Below are 23,151 nucleotides of genomic sequence, written 5' to 3'. Positions count from 1 at the left end.
CCCTCTCAGTGAACCTGTGTCTTCCCTTTGACAGACCATTCTGCCACAGTCTCTGCTGGCAGTCGTTCCTCCCTACTCTCAGGTAGGACCTGCCTCAGAGTCCCATTCCATATGTAGTACTGCCCTAGGCCTAAGTCAGTCCATATCAGTGTCTCCACATGATACCATCCTACAGGTAGGATGTGGCCTCCGTAGCACCCTTCTCCAGAAGGCTTGCTCCTCCATCGTTACTGCCAGGCTGAAAACAACAAACAGGAAAGGTGTGAAGTACCGTTCACAAAGGTCAAAATCCCTTCTCTTAAGAAAAGGTTTTCTATGGTAGGAACAGTGGCATGGCCATCTCCAGCAGCAATGTACTCACCTTTTTGGTCCCTGCGGGCGCCAAGGTCAGCCAATTTGCGCTGGGGCTTTGGGAAGGTTATGACCTTTGCGTAGCATTTGTCTGACACATGGCTGCTTGTCAACATTTGCAATGCCACAGGGTTATGATGGGGTACAGGTTGTGGCACTTTCCATGGACCCCTAATGTCGAGTTAAGATATAACTTGTAGTGACCGACAGACAGGGAACGTCTCGGTTATGTACTTAACCGAGACCTTCAGCACCACGGATTAAAATGACCAGATTTGAAGTGACATACTGTGTGTATGTCACAAGTGACAACATTTCTATATTCTGTTCCATTTATTGTCCTGATCCTCCCTTACATGAGAATCCAATAAAATGGATTCCAAGATTCTAGTAACAAATGCTACTACTATGCTACAAATGTGCTTTGTAGTAATGAGAATATTAAATGTCATTAAAATGGTACATGCTCCCCCAATAGATTTCATTAATCTAATTTTATTTTGCAGTTAAATATGATATTGGCATTGTTCATGACAGTTTTAGTGAGTTTCACACATCCTTCAATGAATGTCCAAAACGGACCACTCAGAACACTAACGACTCTTCAATAAACTTTATTTATGGATTTTCTTTGCTTTTCATTCAACACAATCAAAATAAACGTCAGGTCTTACACAGCATCTCGAGTCCTGCAAGATGACTTCCTTAACAGTCATTACTGAGTCTTGACAAGTGCTTGACTGCATAAGGTGACACGACACCCTACTGAGAGAACTCAGTTTAACTTCAGCTGAAAACATACAAACAGTAATGGACAACCATTGTGGTACATTATACAGTCACCTGTTATGAGCCATAAATGAACAACAGCCGCCAGGGCAGTACAAAGGTGAAAACCGTGGCCACATTCAAGTAATTAAAATGGGCTGTGAATGGTATCTTTGGATCAGTAGGGAAAGTTGGTGGCACATCATGTGCGTACACAGCATGTATTGGGTTTTATTAGGTCTGAAGTAGGCTATCAACAATAGTAGAATAGGTGTCAAATACACAAGCTTTGACATTGGCTAATACTACACACAACACAAATACTGTTACACACACAAGAATAGCAAACCACAGTTCATAATTCATAAACAGCAGAGGTTCTCATGACATCTGAATTGCTTGGTCGCATATGAGCATATCTTGTCCATGGTCCTTAGTATACATGGGTGATTAACATTAAAACTGTCAAGCAATATCCTGGTCATATTTCACTACAATAATTAAAAGAAAATGTGCTTATCAATCATAAAAATAATGCAATGAAAAATACATAATTCAATTAAATTTCAAAAAGGTTTTCATTGTCGTTGAAAAATATAATTTCTTAATTTTGTTTTTAATTTCAGGCTGAAATGTTACTTGGGAATTCCTTCCCTTAATTCAAACACATGAAAATCATGTGAAGCCCATTTCCACGACAGAAGAAAAACAAAAAAGCTTTGGTAAATAAAAATTGAGACTATGACAAATTAAGTCAATTATCAGATAAAAAGTCAAAATTATAATAAAATGAGAGAAAACATTTTATCAATTTTATCAAGTTCGTTTTATCAATTTAGTTTGTTTTGTGTCATTTTTATCAGCATTTATTGTATTTCTATTTAGCTTTAATTTATTTTTAAGTTTTCAGTTATGACCTTTTAACATTATAATCATGACTTTTCTTAATCATGCCAGTTTTTATTTTTAGTCATTTTTATTTATGACAAAAAATAATTGTTATTTGTATTAGTATTTTTAAAAATATTTTTACATCAGTTTTCTATAATGGCTTACTTTTGACCCAATTATGACAATGTCATAATTATGATTTGCCAAAGCAGTTTTTTCTTATGTGGCAAAAATTAGCTTCCCTACAATCTTTCAGTCTATAAAGGACATGAACAATTTTTCCCTGTAATAGCTACAGAAGTTGTGTTGCTTCTACAGATGCATCATGGGAAATCCATGCCCTCAATCACAAGTACAGCTCAAGGAAACACTTTAAAAATTGCATATTAAAGCAGCTGACATGCACAACAGCAAAAAGCAATTTCTCTGTCTATCATAAACTCCTTCATTCTTCGATACCGCAGGAACAATAAGAGCTTTCAGAAGAAATAAGACATCAGCAAAAGAAACACAAACAGAAAATTCATTATAAAGGGAGGAAATATTCTCGGGGGGTGCAACCAAGGAAGACGACGCAGAGAATAGCGCTACAGGATGAACAGCCGTACATACACTGACCCTGCACTGACACTGTGTAGCTATCAGTATCTAGCTCACTAATGCTACATTTCCATGCATGAAATGTCTGGAAAACAAAACCAACTGTGGTAAGATTGGACATGATGCATTAGAACTGGTCAAGAGGTATGTTTTACCAGATTTATACTGATCGGACGTGCAATTTGCATAATATGTACTGATGTGTAAATTTGATTTAATGTAGGCTTCATTGTCTATAGGACATATATTACTTCATGCTAACTTTTAAAGGAATAGTTGAGCAATTCACTTCTATTGTATCCCCCCCACACACACTATGGAGATCAATGGCAACCCACACTTGTTTGGTTACCAACACTCTTCAAAATATCTTCTTTTATGTTCAACAGAAGAATCTAACTCGTACAAATTTGGTACAGCTGGAGGGCGAGTAAATAATAACAAACTGAGTTTTTTTTTTTCATTTTTAGGTTAACTATCGATTTAACAAAAGCACTGCTGGCAGTGATTAACGACTTCAAATTAATTTGGAAGTATTTTTAGTAAATTATAACAAAACTTTAATTTTTGAATGACCAATAAGTTCAACATAAACCACAAACATTTTTGGTATACCAATACATTCATTAGCTGACCACCTCATGTGCTTTATATCTAGAAAAAAACAAAAAAACAAAACAATGAAGGTGCAACCAAGAGGAATGTTTTCATGAACATACCAGAGTTTTCACAGTTCCAGGAATTTGACTTTGGGATTCAATTAACGCTACTCTCAAGACCAGCTTGATCGTGGTGGAAGACAAATGCTGACAACTGGAAGCTGTCGCATACAGCAAGAGATATCACCAGCAACTTCAAGGACTTCAAGGGTTGAAATGAAAAAATGGCAATGCTAATGCCTAGCTGAAACAGCTGATCCTATCTTACACAAATCTAATACAGGCTATATAAATGCTGTTGTCTAGCCCTGTGTGTTTTCAATGCACCTTCATGAGGATTATCTGGGTAAAACACCATAAGAAACAGCATGACATTGTGCTGAGCTGAAGGTGACTCTTCCATTCAAAGAATCTCAATCCTTAATGATCCAACTGGAGTTTTTTTAAGTGGAGTGGAGATCTATATTGCACAGTGAGCGTACGGGTCCTCAAACACAGGCTGCTCTTCAATGCCTCTCGCAAACAGCTTGATCAACTGGCAGTGGACCCTAAGACAGAGAAAGAAAACAAAAAAATCAACTTCACTGGAACAAACAGCGTGCTCAACACCAACCTAGGCTTACTAGAAAAAAAACACGGTTTTGCACTGATAAAAATAATCCTGTGGTGAAGTAAATACTACAAAGAAACATGTCATTTCTACATGAAAAAGTTCAGGCAAGTTTTTTATCAGTGTGGTGACATTCACAAAAATAACATTGTTACTTTTTTTTGTATCTTTCATGACACTTTCAAAGTAAAATGTCCAGTGAGAGGTGCTGAAAGTGTGTTCGGTTTTATCTGAAACCGATGAACATGAAGCTGGTGAGGTTTTATTACGTTGCTGCAGTTAATGGATATTACGTTTGAAAATAACATACCACCTGCACTATACCCTACACTAAACCTATACCATATTCTTGAGAGAAAATCTCATTTTCTGAAGCAACCCAAAACGCAATATCCAATATATATTAACTTTATTATGACTCATGGAACTCGTGCCAGAGCGCTCCACGTGATAAGTGCAGTGCTGTACCAGGTGAGCTACTGAGCAAGTTTACTATGTCAGAAAAGCCATATATATGGAGCTGGTTATGCAATTTGAATGTGATAATGCATTTGTTTTGAGATCGTAACACGGTATTATGCAAGGTACCTTTATTGAGTGATAATCTTCCCCTGTAATAGTGTTCATTTCAGCTAGAAACTGCAGGCAATTGTATGTCTAGGTATGTTTTTGGAGTTTTGCAAAAATGTAGATAGAGGCATGTTTTTTCAATGAGCCTGCTCTGATTAAAAATAATATATTCTAATATCGTTTCATTTGTTTAATATTTCAATAGAAGTGTAATATTTAAGTGCAGTGGTTTGTTTAAATCCCCAACCCAAACGATTTGCAATAGTAACATTGATGCTTGCCTTAGTAAACACCACTAATGCGTTGTGTCCTAGACTAAAACAAAGTACGAGCAAGTGCTGGTAAGCAATAAATGCTATGTCGTGTTGAGTAAAAAGTTTTGTAGTTAAATGCATGCGCACTTAGGAGGTTCGGGGGCTCTTTAATTTCCTCTAATTCCACTCAATACTCTGGAGGTGAGTTCAGTGCCAGGCGATTGCCTTTTTCGGCCGTGGTATCATCATCAATTATCTCAACAGGTTATTTGCTTACTCATTCGAGAAACAATTACTGAAGCTGAAAATGGAATAAATGAATGGACTTCTATTTTAATTAAAGGAGGTGAGCCTTTAACAGTGAGAGGGCCATTAAATTAGGAGCATTTCATTGCTACGCATTGTTGACACAGAACAATGGGGCGTGAAGGAAATTATGCATTTGGGCAAGCCGTCGTGCTGTATCAAGGAGGAGAACAACTCCTCTGGAGGCACAATGGAGGGAGTTTTTAATTGTAATCGCATCTTTTCCATAGGCTCAGGCCACAAAAGTCCATTTATTTACCCTGTTTAGTATGCTAGTGCTGAGATGATACGATCTTGTGCTCAAAGCTTCCACTAATCGACAAATGCTTCAGTGAAGCCTGCTCATTTTGTGTCGGAGGATTATTTTCTGAAGCTGAAAACTATTCATATAAGTTCTAAAAGAGATGGTGACATCTCTTAGATATATGAAGAAGTCTGAGTGTGAGTGGCAGTGATGTCCACACCCCTTAATTACAACAACAATGATGACTTGCTTGAAGTAATTAGTGTATTAAAACTATAATGGCCCACTTTTTTCTTTCTGAAACATGACACAGTCTAACAGTTCTCATTTTCACTACATGCATCTTTTAAAGATCAACATTTTTCATAATTTGTAGAGTGGGCGTTATCACTCAAATTAAGTATCTAGATATTGCATTTCTGCAATTCGAAAAGTAGAGTAATGGGTTCACTTCCATTGAGTCCAATACATGAACTCATAAAAACCGAAATACCAAACACAGAGCGTATCTGGATAAGGACACCTACCGGACTTGAATGGCAGTGTGTGGGAGGATCTCTCCATCACAGTTCCAGTTGCTCTGGGAAGGCATGCAGCCACAGGCTCTGTGCTCCCTGCAGATCTGACTAAGGAATCGCTTGCCTGTCGCTCCACTCTCTCTCAGGTCCACTTCGGAATCACACTCCTGATATCTGGGGGTGAATCGGAACTGCTTGATCCGATACACCTCCACAAAAGTGTGATCAAACTGAACAAAGAAAGAACAAGAGAAATGCTTACTGAATCCCAAGTCAAATATCATTAAACATTAAGTGTACTTTTTTTTGAGAGAGAGAGAGAAATTAATACTTTTATTTAGCAAGTTACAAAATATTTCTATTTGAAATAAATATCGTTCTTTTTAACATTCTATTCATAAAAGAATCCGGAAAGAAACAGTAAAAAGCAGCACAACCATTTTCAGCTGAGATAATGAATAATTAATGAATGTTTCTTAAGCATAAAATCAGCATATTAGAATGATTTCTGAAGGATCATGTTGATCACACGGAGACTGGAGCAATGGCTGCTGAAAATGTAGTTTTGTCAATACTAGAATATATATTACTAAATTGTATTATAATAGAAAATAGTTATAAACTGTAATAATATTTCACAGTATTGCTGTTTTTACTGTTTTTTTTTAATACAGCCATGTTGAGGATAAGCAAACCTCTTTCATAATCAATAATAAAAAAAAAAAAAATCTGAATTTTTTTTTAATTCATAAGGTCATAGTAAATTTAGGATCTGTATATTGTGTATTTACAAAAGTAAATAGGCCGAGAACTATATTTTGATGAGAAATAAACTTGCTGGTTTATTTTATAAGAGGCATTTGAATTATGAACTACTACAAGATTCCAACGCTAAGAAATTTTCAAATATTTGTGATTACTGGATAAAGATCGTTTTGGTAAAGATTGTACTTACAAAGAACCATCTCTAGTTGTTTAAATATTTTAGGAGCTAAGCATTAAAAAACAGGAAAATTGCCATGATCTTCAAGGTTCTCTATGACTGTAGGAACCCTGCTGTTACTAAGAACTTCAAAGAACATAATTATCTGCCCCCCCCCCCCCCCAAAAAAAAGAACTTAGTTAATTAAATATACATATTAATTTATACTAAGATAAAATACAGAGTAGGCATTTGGTGGACAGCGAGGATACTATTTTGAAGGGTGCCGGTTAAGAAAGTGCTGTTTTTTTTTCCAGTCTTTGATGAAACATGAATGGAACTGCTTCATCACTTTCATTAAGAAATATCATGTTAAATCTACTGATGTTTTCTGTTGAGATAAAGCAGGAACCTGGTCGTCCTTATTGGTGTGGCGCAGCAGGTGGCGCAGGAAGTCAAGTCGGGAGCACTTCCTGACGAGGATGAGGTCAGTAGTTCCATCTGCTAAGTGCGCTGACGGCGACAGGCCTTTAGGACTGCGAGGACACGCACAACTCATGCTGGCAGCATTGATGGCCAAGAACTTTCCCCTGATGACTGTCCACGTATCCTGACACTCTGAAATACAACAACATCATGTGACTACTAGTATACCTCTGCGCAGTGAAGTCTATAGACCCTTTTCGCAGACTTTGATACATGCGTTCACTGCAAAAAATGGCTTATCTTACTTTGAATTTTTGTCTTGTTTCTAGTCAATATATATATTTTTAAAAACTTAAAACAAGTAAAATGATCTGCCAGTGAGATAAGTAAAATACTCGATTTAAGAATACTTGACTTACTCCACTGGCAGATCATTTTTACTTGTATTAAGCAAAAAAAAAATTTCTCTGAAAGTCATTTTGCTTATCTAGAAAAAGTATCTTGATTTAAGAACTTTTAGATATTTTGACTAGAAACAAGACAAAAATACTAAGTAAGATAAGCCATTTTTTGCAGTGTTTCCACGGTTTTTTTTCTTTAATATACAGTAGACAACCACCAAGAGCAACTTAATATCTCAGAACCTGGTTTCTCCCAAGGTTTTTTTGGTTACACTTTATTTTGATAGTCTACGTTTGACATTCTACGAACTATAAGTAACTTTGCAACTACATGTCTACTACATGTAATTCTCAGAGTAGACTGTTAGGATAGGTTTAGGGTTAGTAGAATAAGAATTGACCTATACTTGCAAAGTTTCTCATAGTTATTATATGTTGTGGACCCATCAAAAAAAAAAAAAAAAAAGTATTAGTAGATATTAAGCAGACAGTCTACTAATACTCTAATGACTGCTAGTTGACATGTAGTTGCAAAGTAACTTACTGTTAGTAGAATGTCTAAAGTGGACTATCGAAATAAAGTGTTACCGTTTTTTTCTTCATTTCAGTCACCGATGTAGTTTTTTGCCACTGTCGTCTCTGGTTTGGTTAGTTGGGGTCACCTACTATCCAGCAATATTATCGAATCAACTGACACGATTGGATGATAACTGAACTGAACTGAGCTGAATGATGACATTACTTTTTTCTACAGAGCTGCTTTACAGCTGAATTGAACTCAATTCATAATTGATGTTCTTGAAGTGAACTGAATCATCACTAGACTGACCTCAGCTGAAAAGTGACACTATTGTTTTTTATAGCTGCTTTACAGCAGAATTGATCTCCGAACCATTATTTTCCTGTTAATGCCTATAAAGCTGCTTTGACACATATGTATTATATAAAGTGCTTCATAAATAAATGACTTCAGTTTTGCACTGAATTCCGAAAATGCAAAAATCTACACTTTGAAATCATTTTCATTTAGAAATTACAGGTAAATTCACAAGTAATTACACAGAAAGGGCAAGTAACATTGAGTTAAACATAAAATGTTGAAGTAAAATACTAAATACTGAAAGACTACTTCCTTGTAGACCTTACAAGATTGATTTTATTTACAACTTTGAAAATCCGTTTTTACAGTGTTGATCCAGGTGATTGTAAATCTAAAGGCAAGTATAGATGTGGTGCTCTCTCACTGATGAAGGGCCCTCGACTCCCTTTCCTGTTTACATCATTCTTCCCCTTATTCTTCCCACAAGACTCTATTTATGCCACACGGTCTAAAAGCGTTCAGGAAATCATCATGCACAAATGCCAATTTGGGATTGTGAGGGCAGAGAGTGTGTCTCTGTAAACAGCACTTATCAGTGCTCAGGGTAAACACACAGAATGCTGGGCAACGGAGGTACCAGTTGTTCTGAGGGTGCTGAGAGGCAGAGATAATGTGCTGTGTGTGTGTGTGCGCACTCTCTAAATGATCAGCCGGGCGGCAGCTTGAACCATTTGGCCTAATGTTCACAAACAGCGTGCCAGTCGAGCCAACAGATGGGGGCATTACAAATCGTGGCTGGAAATGCACTTGTTGGCCTGTACTGAGGGTGGACGCATTTACCACAGGGCAGATATGAGACTTCCTGTCAAAGCCCGAGCTCAGTTTAACACTGGCATAGAGAGTATTCCCAAATGCTCCTCACCAGCATCAGAAACGCTGTTTTCATTTTTGCTGACCAGTTTATCAGAAGAGGATTGCCGACAGATACTACACCTGGAAGACAGAAACACGTTAACAATAGAGGTGGGAAACATAGCTGTATATAGTTGTGCTCATAAGTTTACATACCCCTTGCAGAATGAGCAAAATGTTAATAATTGAAATAAAATAAGACGGATCATAAAAATTGCATGTTATTTTTTATTTGGTATTGTCCTAAATAAGCTATTTCACATAACAGATGTTTACATATACTCCAAAAGACAAAATAATAACTGAAAAATGACTCCATACAAAAGTACATATGCTTGAATCTTAATACTACGTGTCATTTCCTGGATGATCCACGACTGTTTTTACATTTTGTGATAGTTGTTCATGAGTGCCTTGTTGGTCCTGAACATTTCAACTGCCTGCTGTTCTTCAGAAAAATCCTCCAGCTCCAGCACATTCTTTGGTTTTCCAGCATCATCTGCATATTTGAACCCTTTCCAACAGTGCCTGTATGATTTTGAGATCCATAATTTCACATGGAGGACAACTGAGGGACTCATAAACAACTATTACAAAAGGTGAAAACATTTACTGATGCTCAAGAAGGCAACACTATGCATTAAGAGCCGGGGGATGTAAACTTTTGAACAGGAAGATGATGTGTAAATTCTTCTCATTTTGTTCAACGATAATATTTTTTTCCATTTAGTACTGGACTTCAGAAGCTACATAAATACTTAACATGTTTCCCAGAGGACAAAATAAGTACAATTTACCCTTATCATCTAATTTAAAATGTTTACGTCCCCCGGCTTTTAATGCATTGTGTGGTCTTTTTGAGCATCAGTACATGTTTTCACCTTTTGAAATAGTTGTACATGAGTGCCGCAGTTGTCCTCAGTGTTAAAAGATGGATCTCAAAATCATACAGTCAATGTTGGAAAGGGTTCAAATATACAGATGATGTTGGAAAACCAAAGAATGTGCTGGAGCTGGAGGATTTTTCTGAAGAACAGCAGGCAGTTGAAATGTTCAGGACCAACAAGGGACTCATGAACAACTATCACAAAATATAAAAACAGTCGTGGATCATCCAGGAAATGACACATAGTATTACGATTCAAGGGTATGTAAACTTTTGAATGGGGTGATTTTTACAAATTCAGTTATTATTTTGTCTTGTGGAGTATATGTAAACATCTGTTATGTGAAATAGCTTATTCAGGTCAGCACTAAAAAAATACATTATCATGATCCCTCTTATTTTGTTTCAATTATTAACATTTTGCACTTTCTGCAAGGGGTATGTAAACTTATGAGCACAACTGTACCTGTTTAACACAAATAAGTAAAAATCTAGTTTAAAATAATCAAGGCATGCTTTGAAAATGGGACCATTATATCTATTCCTTATATTAAAATATTTACATTGTAATTTATATGTACTTACATCTTGAATTGAATAAGTTTGGGATCAGAAAGAGGGAAAGTTTTTTTTTTTTTGGAAACTAAAAAAATAATACTTTTATTCAGCAACGATGTATTAAATTTATTAAAAGTGACAGTAAAGATGTTTATAATGCCACAAAAGAGTTCTATTTCAAATAAATGCAGGTTTCTTGAACTTTCTATTCATCAAAAAAACAAAACAATTGTGATTTCCACAAAAGTATTATAGAACAACTGTTTTCAAATGTGTTGATGATAATAATTATAACAATATTAAATGTTTCTTGAGCAGAAAATCAGCATATTACAATGATTTCTGAAGGATCATGTGACACTGAAGACTGGACTAATATCTGCTGAAAATTCCACTTTGTCATCACAGGATTAAATTACATTTTAAAATGTATTAACAGCTATTTTAGATTGCAATAATATTTATTGTATTTTTGTTTAAATACATTTTGCCTGGGTGAGCATGAGACTTTCTTCAAAAACAAAAAAAAAATCCTACTGACTTCAAAATGTATATTATAAATTTAATCTAGTTCTAGTTTACAATATAATTAAAACACATCAGATGATGGCTTAAATGATTAATTATATGGGTTCTGTAATGTTTGCTCAAAGATTCATTTTATTAAGTCTAAACAAAAAACACAGAACAGCCTTTACCCAGTTCGGCACTGCATTTTGTCTCTGGGAGTTCCCAAGTTCCCTTCAGCAGGTAAGAAGGACACAGTTCCCTCATAGTAGCGATGTGACAGAAAAGTTTTAACACCTGTAAAAAATAAATAAATATAATAATTTCCATCCAAAATTGCAGATACCAAAAAAAACAAACAAAAAAAATCACTTCCGGTGTACCTGAGATATCGTAACGGGCCGGGCCCATCCAGCGCTTCCTCTCGCTGTCTGTCAGCACATCCCCGTAGAACCCGTAACCCAGTAGCGACACAGAGTAGCGCAGGAAGTGGTCTTCATTGTGCACCGAGCAGATGTCCATTGGCTGAGAATCACCTGCAGAAAAAGCCAGGATGGATTTCAGAAAACACAAGCTGACACCACATATAAGAATAGTGCATATTGCAGCAAAATAAGATATGTCTCTGCAAAAGTTGCACAGTAAACATTTTCCATTTGGGTGTAATGCTTTATTTATGCAACGTGTCACTCAAAGCTGTAAGTTACAGTGATTTTACCCTGGTTAAGGTATGGGTCATGTCATGACATCCAAAGGAAAGTAGTAACTTTAGTAGAGTCCTTGATAAACGATAAATAAATATACTGGGATAGCACTCAGTCCTAGCTTGAAAATACTGAAGAGAAATTTACATATGCATAAATACAAACATTCACACATACATAGCCAGATACACTTTATCATACTGCAGATATGGAGATGAATACTTACCCACAATGATGTGCAGTGCTGAGGTGACAGGGTCATTTGAACCAACTGTGGCGTAGCATATACAGTCAGTCGAACCTGTTTCAAAAACACATTTCATGGGTCAGGGGTTCAGAAAAGGCCTAAAATCTATCTCTCATAATTCCCTCTGAAGGTTAACGCATGAAAATTACACTTTCATTTTCAATTTTGGTGGCATACAGGGGCAGCTGCAATCTAACCTTCAATTGTGAACGCTAACCAAACATCACAAGCCACTCAGCGAGGAGTTTTTGGTCTATTCAGCCCTTGTGAGAAGAAGAAAGTTTTTTCGATCTTGAAATGATTGTAGCTGAAGCATTGCAGGGCACTGTTATATAGAGAGATGAGATTTCAGATGAGTTCAGCCCTCTTTCTGTCTCTTATATGCTGTCTGGTAATCTAATTCCTCTTCCTCAAATCGCTTATATAACAGCGTGAGGTTGAAGGTTTAAAACACACCGACTGCAATCTGCAAATGTGCCAGACTGATTATTTCATGATCCCATTATTGTTTCCACAAAGGTGGAAAAAGTCAAATACAGTGTTTTTCAATTTATATATCACGATAAAACCATTTAAAGAGCAATAAACAGCATGCTGCTTAAATGTCAGTTCCTTACTGTGGCAGTACCATGATGCACTGATAGTGTTAGATATGGACATGGTAATAATTAACATATCCATATACCAGGCATTTACAGCATTGACAAATAAATGATTAGTGGGGTAGCGGTGGACACCTGGCACTTTACAAGATAATACATCTTGAAAAAAAAGGGGGATAATAGGACCCCTTTAAAGAAGATCATTGAACTATTACTTAAATAATTGAAATTGAAATAAAAGTACCAGATACAAATGTCCATGAATTATATGCATTAAATTAAATAATTAAAAAGAACATAAATCATAAAAAAGGCATTATTTTAGGCAAAACAATATTCATTTTAAAATCTCATGCAATTATAATTAAATGAATAAAAGGAACAAATGATCCATGTAATCTTTAGTAAAACAGCTCAGATCAGTTGTCATCCAGAAACAAGATAATGGACCAGGAGCCGTTCTTAGAAATTGTCACTAGTTTTGAATGTCTGGACAACGTGAGATAAGGCCATAAATAGACAGAATTACACACGCTGATAACGTGACTGATAACAACATGGACTCTTAAGGCTTCGACATTGTCAGATTTATATGGCAAACAGTAATATCAGAAAACAAGAATTGATAAGCCACAGTCATTAAGTTATCAATTCCTGGCAGAGCTCTTGTGAAGGGCGTTCTGCAGTGCATGACAACAGTCTTTTTGTTCTGCTTCAGGTTGGTCATTTATTAATAACATGTTTTGCCCAAGTAATTTTATTTCCCATTCTCTGGCTTTAAAAAAATTTAAAAGTGCAGTATGTTGTATAATTTGAAGCTTTATGTTTAAGAAAGATTATACACTCCAAAGTTCTAGGTCAATAATATTTTTTAAGTCTCTTACCAAGGATGCATTTTTAAAATTTATTTAAAGTAATATTGTAAAATACGATTAAAATTTAAAATGTATGTTTCCAACTTTAATACATTTTAAAGTTTTATTTATTCCTGTGAAGGCAAAGCTGAATTTTCAGTAGTCATTAGTGTCAAAAATCATTCCTAAAATGCTGATTTGGTACTCAAGAAACTTTTCTTATTGTTATCAACGTTGAAAACAGTTGTGCTGCTTAATATCTTTGCATGAGTCCGAAATTCTCGTTGGAAATTTTCACACGTTAAAAAATAAATGCGACCTCATGTTGTGTCAATCACGTTTATTAAACACTGCTTCCCGAAAATTTCATCCGTTATAAAAAAATTTGGACCAGGTTCGATTTTCTGCGTTTTCACATCCGTAGCAAGCATTTTGATAGGGAAGGATGACGAATAAAAAAAAAAAAAGAAAAAGCAAAAAACGCATACACAAATTTCTGACCTTGAGTGTGTGGACCTTAAATATATTTTTATTAACAGTGGTAACTGCGGATTATCCACAAAGGATGCATGCAGCGCTGTCTCAGCGTTTGTCAATCAGAATATATTAAAACAACATCCATTCAGCACTGAGATGCTGAAAAATGCAATATACTTTATAACTGCCAGATATATTCAACAAGCAACTTTACAGAGACCCACTATTTAAAAATAATTGTGCACACACTGATGCAAACATGTTCTGTGTGAATAGTCCACTAAAATTGGATCAAAACACGTTATCATCGAAGGCAACATAATGTTGCTTTCCATTTTTTGAACAGCTTTTATATCATGAGTGCACATCTGATGCCTAAACATGCTTTCTAGGCAGCTCACTAGGTTTTGGAAGAGAGCTATAATCTCCCGAGGTTCTCCTCTATTATGCAGCTGTGCCCATGTGCAGGTGTACAACTTACAATGACTTGGATATATCTCAAAACAAAAACGCTGTAATGGAACCGTGAGTGACAAATTTTTCCAGGAACACTGCCAAGGAAGTGACGTGCATAAAAAAGCAATGAAATCCATTCTGAGGAACTGTCTTGGCTGTATAGACTCTAAGATTTGTGACTGTAGACAAGTGATTCTCAGTCCTGGAGGATCACCAACACTGCACATTTTGGATGCCTCCTTTATCTAATGCACCCAATTCAGCTCATCAGCTTGTTAATAAAGTGCTCATGAACTGAATTGGATGTGTGAAGGCACGTGTACAAAATGTATTGGGTACATGCACCAGTACCAGGATTGGGAAACTGCTGTAGACCAACCTGCAGGAATGATGCCGATGCGAAGTCCACTCGGCATAAGAGCCTCCTCCATAGAGTTCTCATTCACACCTGCTTCTTGCTGTGTACGGGAGACGAGGCCATGCATAATCTCGCTGAACATGCCATCACCTCCGACACACACCACACTGCAGACAGAGACAGGAATCACTTCAATGCATATTTGTTTAAAATTTTCTTCAGTGAAAGGTAGAGCGCAAATTGGCAAATTAATGAAATTTGTGTCTAAACTGTTGTTCACAGAAATGGATGTTAAAAAGTAGAGGGAAAAAATCCAGACACAACAGTCAAAGAATTGATTTGTGAATAAAGCCACTGGCCCAGCTTTGAAGCAGCATCCATGTTGCTGTCACCAAAAGCCACTTTATTTTCAGTCATCACTTCCCAAGCTGCCCGTCGTCATCTGCATTGATGTGCAAATGTTAATCTGCGCTTTGCTGCAGAGGATGCATTCCTCGCTGGGCAAATTAAGAGTCGCCGCACAGCGACCGTGATCTCCCAGCAGGATGCCCACTTACCCATCATACTTCTTCAGATCAGCCTCCATCTTCAAGTGGTCCCTGGCATGATTTGGACGCTCTGTAACTATAGAAACAAAAGAGAAAAAGCCATTGTTAACGGGACGATGACAGCGAGGCTGAGCAGAGGGGGGAGAAACATCATTATGTTCATCTGGCAGTTAAATTGCATTTTTCTGCTGGCTTGATGGAGACCATCAATCAGCCACATCAAATGATGAAGCTGAAGTCGCGGTGAAAAACAATCCCCAGTACATTTCATTACCGGTTCTTTACCATCAGCACTGATGTAAAGCCGTAACTCGGAGGGATGTGCTGAAAATGAATGGGGCCTAGGACCGAGCCCTGTGGATCACGTTGATGATATATGCCAAAGGTGATGTATGGAGCTTATTAAACCGTCGGCAGAACATCTTGTTTGGCTCCTCTAATGATTTGGTTTGAATGGTATTTGTCCAGCCAGACATGTACTTTACCATTTACGAAATGTCTGCATGGTCGTAAAAAGAATACCTTCAAGCAACTGCTGAGTAAGCCTGTAAGCTTTAGCTCTAACAGCCAATATTCACACCAACCCAGGGTCTTCCTCCATCAAACTTAATAAATAATGGATGTCTTTGCATTCCTATGTTTATCGACTATCACAGTTTGCATTATGGCCAGCTCCTGTGATAGATGGTGCTGTAAATAAAATCATATTCGTGGGACGGGTTGGCAGGTGGGGCCATTTGCCAACGGAGATCTATTTGTGAAGCATAAAAGCTCATTTTTTATTTAAATGTTAATGCAGGCGGCTGACGGGCACTCACCAATCACGTCGGTGGAAATGGAAGCCCGGGAAAAGATGGGGGCCACTTTGTGGTCGTAAATCTGCTTCCCACGTTGTTTTCCTCCGTAGGGGTTGATGTACACTAGCAAACTCTTCGGTCGATTGGCTGCAGAATGAGAGGCGAGCAGAGCATTAAAATTGAGTTTTTGTTTGACAACAGTCTTCCTAGGCTGTCAAAACTACTTCATTAAGCTGCTTTTGAAAAACTTCAACTGATGTGACAACATCAAAACTGTACTTGTGCCTTTTCTAGACTTAAAACACCCCAAAACTATCCAAAGGATTGGTAAGAAACATTCTAGTGTTATTTCAAATGTACAATTATTTTCTCAGCTTCTAAGCAAGCAGAACTCAATCAAATCAGAACATAATTTGGTATTTAAATTTATTTTTGATGAGATTCTATTTTGGGCGGAGTTACCAAGCACAGATCGAAAACAAAGTGCTTAACCAAAATGCCAGCTATTTTGGCTAATTAAAATGCAGATTAAAAGGGAAGAGAATTAGTGTCCATTATTTATGTATACCATAATTATGCACAGTACCAAATGTGTGTTAGTAATTGACTCAAGAGTCTATAATCGAATGAAAAACATGTTTACTATAAATTCACACATAATGGACACATATACACTATTAACATAACGATTACTCATGTACACAAAACTGGCGTGAAAATCACTGGCCAACCTATAAACAATAACTTGTCTTTTTATAGTTTACATTAGTAAATTGTTATACTATAGAACATAATCCAAAAATTGAAGACACACTCAGCAATGCAAGTTGTTCCCTAATAGTTTGGACCCAGAGCAGACACAGGGAATGTTCAGAGCAGTGGAAAGTCACGTTGCTGCACCGCCAGCAGTGCTGCCTCATCCTCTCTACATAGAACACTGCAGAGAAACACAAACGATAATGTCACATTATTCCAAAAACTAGGTAAAAGGTGACCTGTATGCTCAGTATCGTTCTGATAATACACTCACGGCATATAGATAAAGTAACAAACTATGTATTCCACTGTTTTCAGGGCCAGATAAGCAGATGACAGTCTGATTGTGCTGGTGTACCTGTGAAAGCGTGCTGGCAGGAGTCCGCTGGGCTCTGAGGAAACTTCTGCCATTTCCCAGTGTCTTTACAAGGAGAGTCATCTTCTTTTTCCTGAACGGCTATAATCTCACACACCGGAACACAATGACAACCTGTGTATAGAGGACCAGTGGGTCACATTACATGAGAGACATATCAAAACCTGTTGCAAAACCTAACTTATTAGGAGTGTGAATCTTTGAGCTGAAAATGAATTGACTGGATTCATAATGCAGTGATTTTCAATTAGATTTAAAAGCAATTACCAAGTCAACGAAACATTGAACAGATTGTATATCAGACTGTGAAGTATTAGCGTTTATTGTTATCTTGGCAATCTATATCAATGGATCAGAGTAGATTTCATATTTAATTTTAGGTAATGGAAAGGAGGCTGTGAGTTTGACTACCAACTCAATTTAATCAAAATTTTCTCAGATCATCTGTTTTTAATTTTGTAAATTATTACAGACAATGCTTTAGTGGCTTGAGTTTGCAAAATGGGAGTTTTTGTGATGTCGACTGCTTCATTTTGTTTGCTTTACAACAAGACACTATGTAAATGTCAGTTTCCATCATCTCTGTCTCCGTGCTAGGGAAAATATCTCTAAGCAAAGGAGGTTTTTGCATTCTGACAGCTTGTGCCCAAATGAGTCAATCTCGTGTTATGTTACATAATGCAGGCTTTCCAGAAAACCCCTGGGAGAGGAAGTTAATGAGGTTTGACCTTATTCAAAAGATCAGAGAGTTATGTGGATTAGAATAAAGTACTGCTTCAGAAACTTTACTTAATACCCAGATAAACCTAGAGTAATGATTTATCTTCATTAAAACTTCATGACACGTTTATGAGACATAACATGTGTATTTCATTTTTATACAGCTTAATGAAACCATTCATATGCTCAGATGTAGTCATAAACTTAACAGCATAATAACATGGAAACAACAACCTGATAAAAGTTTAATGACACCTGTATTAGGGAGTTATTGTATAATACATTAATACTGCATGAGGCAAAAAGCTGAAATGTAAAGGTGACGCATAAGGGACTTAATGCCTGTTGCATTTAGTCTATGTTTAGCATCCTCTGACCAAAAATCCCACCAAAAGAGGCTTTTTTTGTCAGTGTATTGGGTAGAAAGCAGGGTTTGAGATTTTTCAAGCTAAATGTGAAATTCTTCAAGCGAGATTCTGCTGGTCAGGACTGTGAATCTGTGTGACTAACATTAACTTGAGGCAAAATCTGCATGTGGAAATATTTTGCCCTGATGCGAAATTCCTGATTGCTTGGATTCGAATTTAAATGACTGGAGTTCGCCCAAGAAATTTCATAAACACACAAAAAACACAAACACACACATATTGCCAAAATTTGAGCCGGGAATAGTTTAAAACCTTGATTTTGATAATAAAAAAATAAATATACTAAGTAAACAAATTATATTAATGAAATCTTTGGTTAAAGGATTAAATAAATAATCATAATTCAGAGTCATTTACAATATATTTGCTAAGAGACTTGAATTATAGTGTATGCAATCAACAGTATAATTTGGTTAAAAATTGAGAAAATGTCAGTTTTCCCCATAAACAAAACATTCTGTTGATCTGATCATTAACAATCTGTTCGCCTCATTTCATTCCTTTCCATTATATTTCATTCGTTCATATAATTCTCCTGCAATCACCCTGTGTGTGATTATACCAAAATAAAATAACAATGCAGACACACATCCGGTAACATAAGATGCTCTGATTTGTTCTCATTTCTGTGTTAACTATATAGTAATTGTGTTAAACAGAGGCAGTAAACTTAGTCTAGTCTAGTCGTGACGTATTGTCAAGTATGGTGACCCATACTCGAAATTGGTGCTCTGCGTTTAACCCATCCAAGTGCACACACACAGCAGTGAGTAGTGAACAAATGCACACACACACACACACACACACACACACACCGTGAACACACACCCGGACCATGCTGCGGCGCCCGGGGAGCAGTTGGGGGTTCGGTGCCTTGCTCAAGGGCACCTCAGTCGTGGTATTGAGGGTGGAGAGAGCGCTGGACATTCCCTCCCCCCACCTACAATTCCTGCCGGCCGGGGGCTCGAACTCGCAACCTTTCGATTACGAGTCCGACTCTCTAACCATTAGGCCACGACTTCCCCACGACTTAATGAGGATAGAGGAAATACCACTGAACAATAGTTGACATTCCAGGGGTCCTTGACTGTAATATCGCAGGCTGCCAAATACAGCACATGTCCTTCCAAAAGATGGCTCAATGATGCAACAATCTAAGGCTATATACTCTTCACATGCTCTAAGTGCACATCTTCATTATAATCATTGCCTAACATATTCATTATGTACACTTAACTAAATATATAACTGGCCATATCTGTATTATCTTAGCTGAATACTAGTCCCACCACATGGATACTGACACTCATTTAACAAATTACTTCCTGATTGTATTCAAAACACTTTTGTGAAGCTGCTTTGAAACTAAATTTATTGGAAAAAAAGCGCTATATATATAAAAAAGTTGAATTAAACTGTGTGATGACTTAAATAGGAATAACACTCATTCCTATACACTCAACTACAAATCTCATTCCACTTCAAACTGATATGGTGTTACATATGAAAGGCAACATAGTTTCAGATCTGATAATCATGTGATATTTAAATTAAAACCACAGTATGAATGGTACAAATTCATACTTACTGACATATTTCTACCATTTTACAGAACTTATTGTTGCTAATGACAAAGGGATTTCCCTTTTAAATAATGTGCCAGTCATACCTCCCAGGCATGTTTGTGATTAATATGGCAAGGCAATGAGATTGCTGTTGTGCTTACCATAATTACGACATCACTTGAGCCACACATTAAAAGCTAGAAGAGGAAACCTCAAAAGTATGTCAACGATTCCCAATCCCAGACCATATGTGCTACCTATGGATCCTGATGTGGATCATATTACTCATGTCCTCCCAGGCATCTGTTGCCATGGAGATATGAGCTTGGGACCAGGCGTTTATTCCCTTCTCGCAAAGTTCTGAAGCGCCATGTTTGAGCAGCATAACACACCATTCATCCATCCAACGTGACCTTTCCAGCAAAACCAAACATTTGTTTAGTATGAAAGAGCCCTCTACAAATAATGTCTTTTGTGTCCCCGCTACTTCAGTTACGCGCGTTCTGAGAAAACTAACTCGTGGTGAAAGGGGTTAGATTACACAGCAGATGGACAAAGTAAATCGCACACTAGACAGCCAGCGCTGACACAAGTCACACTGGCAATTTGAACTCAATATTTATGTGGCGTTCATGGCTCTATTACATGGACTGTTTTAAAAGGTCAAGTATATTGAAACATTTTTTTAATCAAGATTTCATCCACTCACACTCATGTTGTTACAAACTTGTACGGCTTGGAACATTAGATTTTAAGCAGAATCTTTACGCTGCTTTTACATACAGTTTAAGCATACATAACAAGATCCTTGAAGATTATCATTATAATAATAACTAGGATTATCAAATTAAATACACAGTCAGTTCATCTGCCATTTTTTTAAATTGCAGGGTTGTGATTTTTGTGTGCTTTATTCTTGGCTATTAGCAATATTTAACTTAAGGTGGTTCTTTAAGAATATCAAAAACTTGTAACTGTGATAATAGGCACTTTTTATTTCTAAGAGCTGAAAGTAAACTACTGCAGCATGTCTTTGCCTTGTTTATAACATGGCTTGGAACTTAACTGTTTAACATTTTACAGATTAATGCTGAATTCATACCAACTATTTGGAAAGTGTGTGTCCACCAACAAACAATGATCTGACTGTTTGTCTAGCATATCATTTGTGGTCACTCTCTTCTTAAGGGATCCAGTTGAATGTGATTTTCAGAAAACAATGTTACACGAATAACTGATTACCTGGAAGTTAATGTATGACAATTCATGACAGACATCTACAGACTTCTTAACAATTCCAACCATAGACCTGCAGCAATGAGAGGACAGAGCAGTAGAGTGGGTGCAGCAGACAGGTGGAAACACACAATCCAATTCCTCAAGATTATCAATGACCTCTCTGACCTTCCAGCACAGTCTGAGAATGCTTCATACACTTTATACACAACTTAACTTAACTTAGTGTGTGTGTGTTCTGTTCCCACTAGGAACAAAAAAAAAAAGATACTTTACATAACATTCTAGAAAAAGTTAAATTTTTTATGGCTGTAATTCGAAACGTGGTGAACTGCCTACCTAGCAGACAGCAATTTAGGGCATCATATGCGCATGCATAGACCACAGCATGGTTAGGCCTCATATTGGCGAGTTCTGAGTAAGCAGCATTTTTGGGCATCACAGAAATTTAAGGAGTTAGTAGCATTTCTAGGCATCATAAATGTGTGTTTGGGGTGTCATCGATTCTGAGCAGAGTTTTATGGCATTATAAGCATGTTCAAAGTCAGTGGTGTTTTGGACATCATAGACCTTTATTTCCAAATGCATAATGTGCATCACACAACACAGTATTTCTAGGCATTATTTATGTGTTTTGAGTCAGCAGGGCACCACTGACATGTTCAGAATCAGCGTTTTGGGCATCAAAGACTTCATCCAGTCAGTATCTTCTTTGGGCATCAGTTAGCTGGTCAAAAATGCTGCGGTCTGTGTTTCTCTGTAGGTGCATACTGCACATACGACGCCGGTCTACTAGGTAGGCAGCTCAAGTCAGTTTTGAGACACTCCACAAGAACAAATAACAGCAGCAGCGTGCCGTGTTGTATATGTTATAGTGTTATTATTGTATTAGATATGTAACTCACCCGCTTTGACAGCTCCATATATAGCGCGTCCGGTGTGTTTTTTGGCGATTTGTTTGTCTTTCCACGCGAGAATCGCGCAGTTTAATGTGACCTCATACAGTCTGCGCTGAACACACAGCTCAGAACACAACAGACGCGACTGCTTCTCCATTTCTGCTCTGAACAACACATGCACACTAGTTATCTCACTTTCATCTTCAAAACGAGTTTATACTATACCGCCCCGACTCTTTCAATTATTATAAAAAATAGTACAGTCGCTACAATGTTGCTCGTTTTCTCCTAAGCAGTTTTGCTACATAGCGGTTTTCCCTTTCCTGATAAAGTGGGAGGAGCCTGAAAGAAGTGCGTCACACATAATCCTATTGTAGGAGGAGCGATGTGAGTGATTGACATACAGGTCCTTTTCAAAAAATTAGCATATTGTGATAAAGTTAATTATTTTCTGTAATGTACTGATAAACATTAGACTTTCATATATTTTAGATTCATTACAACACAACTGAAGTAGTTCAAGCCTTTTATTGATGATTTTGGCATACAGCTCATGAAAACCCAAAATTCCTATCTCAAAAAATTAGCATATTTCATCCGACCAATAAAAGAAAAGTGTTTTTAATACAAAAAAAGTCAACCTTCAAATAATTATGTTCAGTTATGCACTCAATACTTGGTCGGGAATCCTTTTGCAGAAATGACTGCTTCAATGCGGCGTGGCATGGAGGCAATCAGCCTGTGGCACTGCTGAGGTGTTATGGAGGCCCAGGATGCTTCGATAGCGGCCTTAAGCTCATCCAGAGTGTTGGGTCTTGCGTCTCTCAACTTTCTCTTCACAATATCCCACAGATTCTCTATGGGGTTCAGGTCAGGAGAGTTGGCAGGCCAATTGAGCACAGTAATACCATGGTCAGTAAACCAT

The 23,151-nt window shown here is 37.1% G+C and overlaps 2 protein-coding genes across 2 annotated transcripts in view; both read right to left on the bottom strand.

The window, feature by feature from the left end:
* LOC306861483 (uncharacterized protein) overlaps positions 1 to 23,151 on the bottom strand; it is an 814,549-nt gene that overhangs the window by 205,141 nt on the left and 586,257 nt on the right. The window lies entirely within an intron of this gene.
* Positions 950 to 22,570, bottom strand: LOC306861394 (ceramide kinase-like). The gene is made up of 13 exons (XM_079403620.1): positions 22,233 to 22,570; positions 17,361 to 17,492; positions 17,061 to 17,183; positions 16,268 to 16,393; positions 15,459 to 15,525; positions 14,923 to 15,068; positions 12,134 to 12,208; positions 11,587 to 11,739; positions 11,395 to 11,500; positions 9,263 to 9,333; positions 7,106 to 7,311; positions 5,781 to 6,001; positions 950 to 3,817 (listed from the first exon to the last, which is right to left on the bottom strand). The coding sequence occupies exons 1-13, from the start codon at positions 22,381 to 22,383 to the stop codon at positions 3,730 to 3,732; spliced, it is 1,665 nt and encodes a 554-aa protein (XP_079259746.1). The 5' UTR covers positions 22,384 to 22,570; the 3' UTR covers positions 950 to 3,729.

This window comes from Barbus barbus (assembly GCF_936440315.1).
Source record: "Barbus barbus genome assembly, chromosome: 42".
Classification (NCBI taxonomy): Eukaryota; Metazoa; Chordata; class Actinopteri; order Cypriniformes; family Cyprinidae; genus Barbus; species Barbus barbus.
The sequence above is the reverse complement of the archived record's forward strand: the minus strand, read 5'-3'. Positions and strand labels throughout refer to the sequence as shown.

Excerpts from the sequence above, each read along its gene's own strand:
- LOC306861394 (XM_079403620.1), bottom strand. The coding sequence starts at position 22,383 with ATGGAGAAGCAGTCGCGTCTGTTGTGTTCTGAGCTGTGTGTTCAGCGC. Across the intron at positions 15,069-15,458 it reads GATCTGAAGAAGTATGATGG|TGTGGTGTGTGTCGGAGGTG; the intron begins GTAAGTGGGCAT and ends CTCTGTCTGCAG. Across the intron at positions 7,312-9,262 it reads AAACAGCGTTTCTGATGCTG|AGTGTCAGGATACGTGGACA; the intron begins GTGAGGAGCATT and ends GTTGTATTTCAG.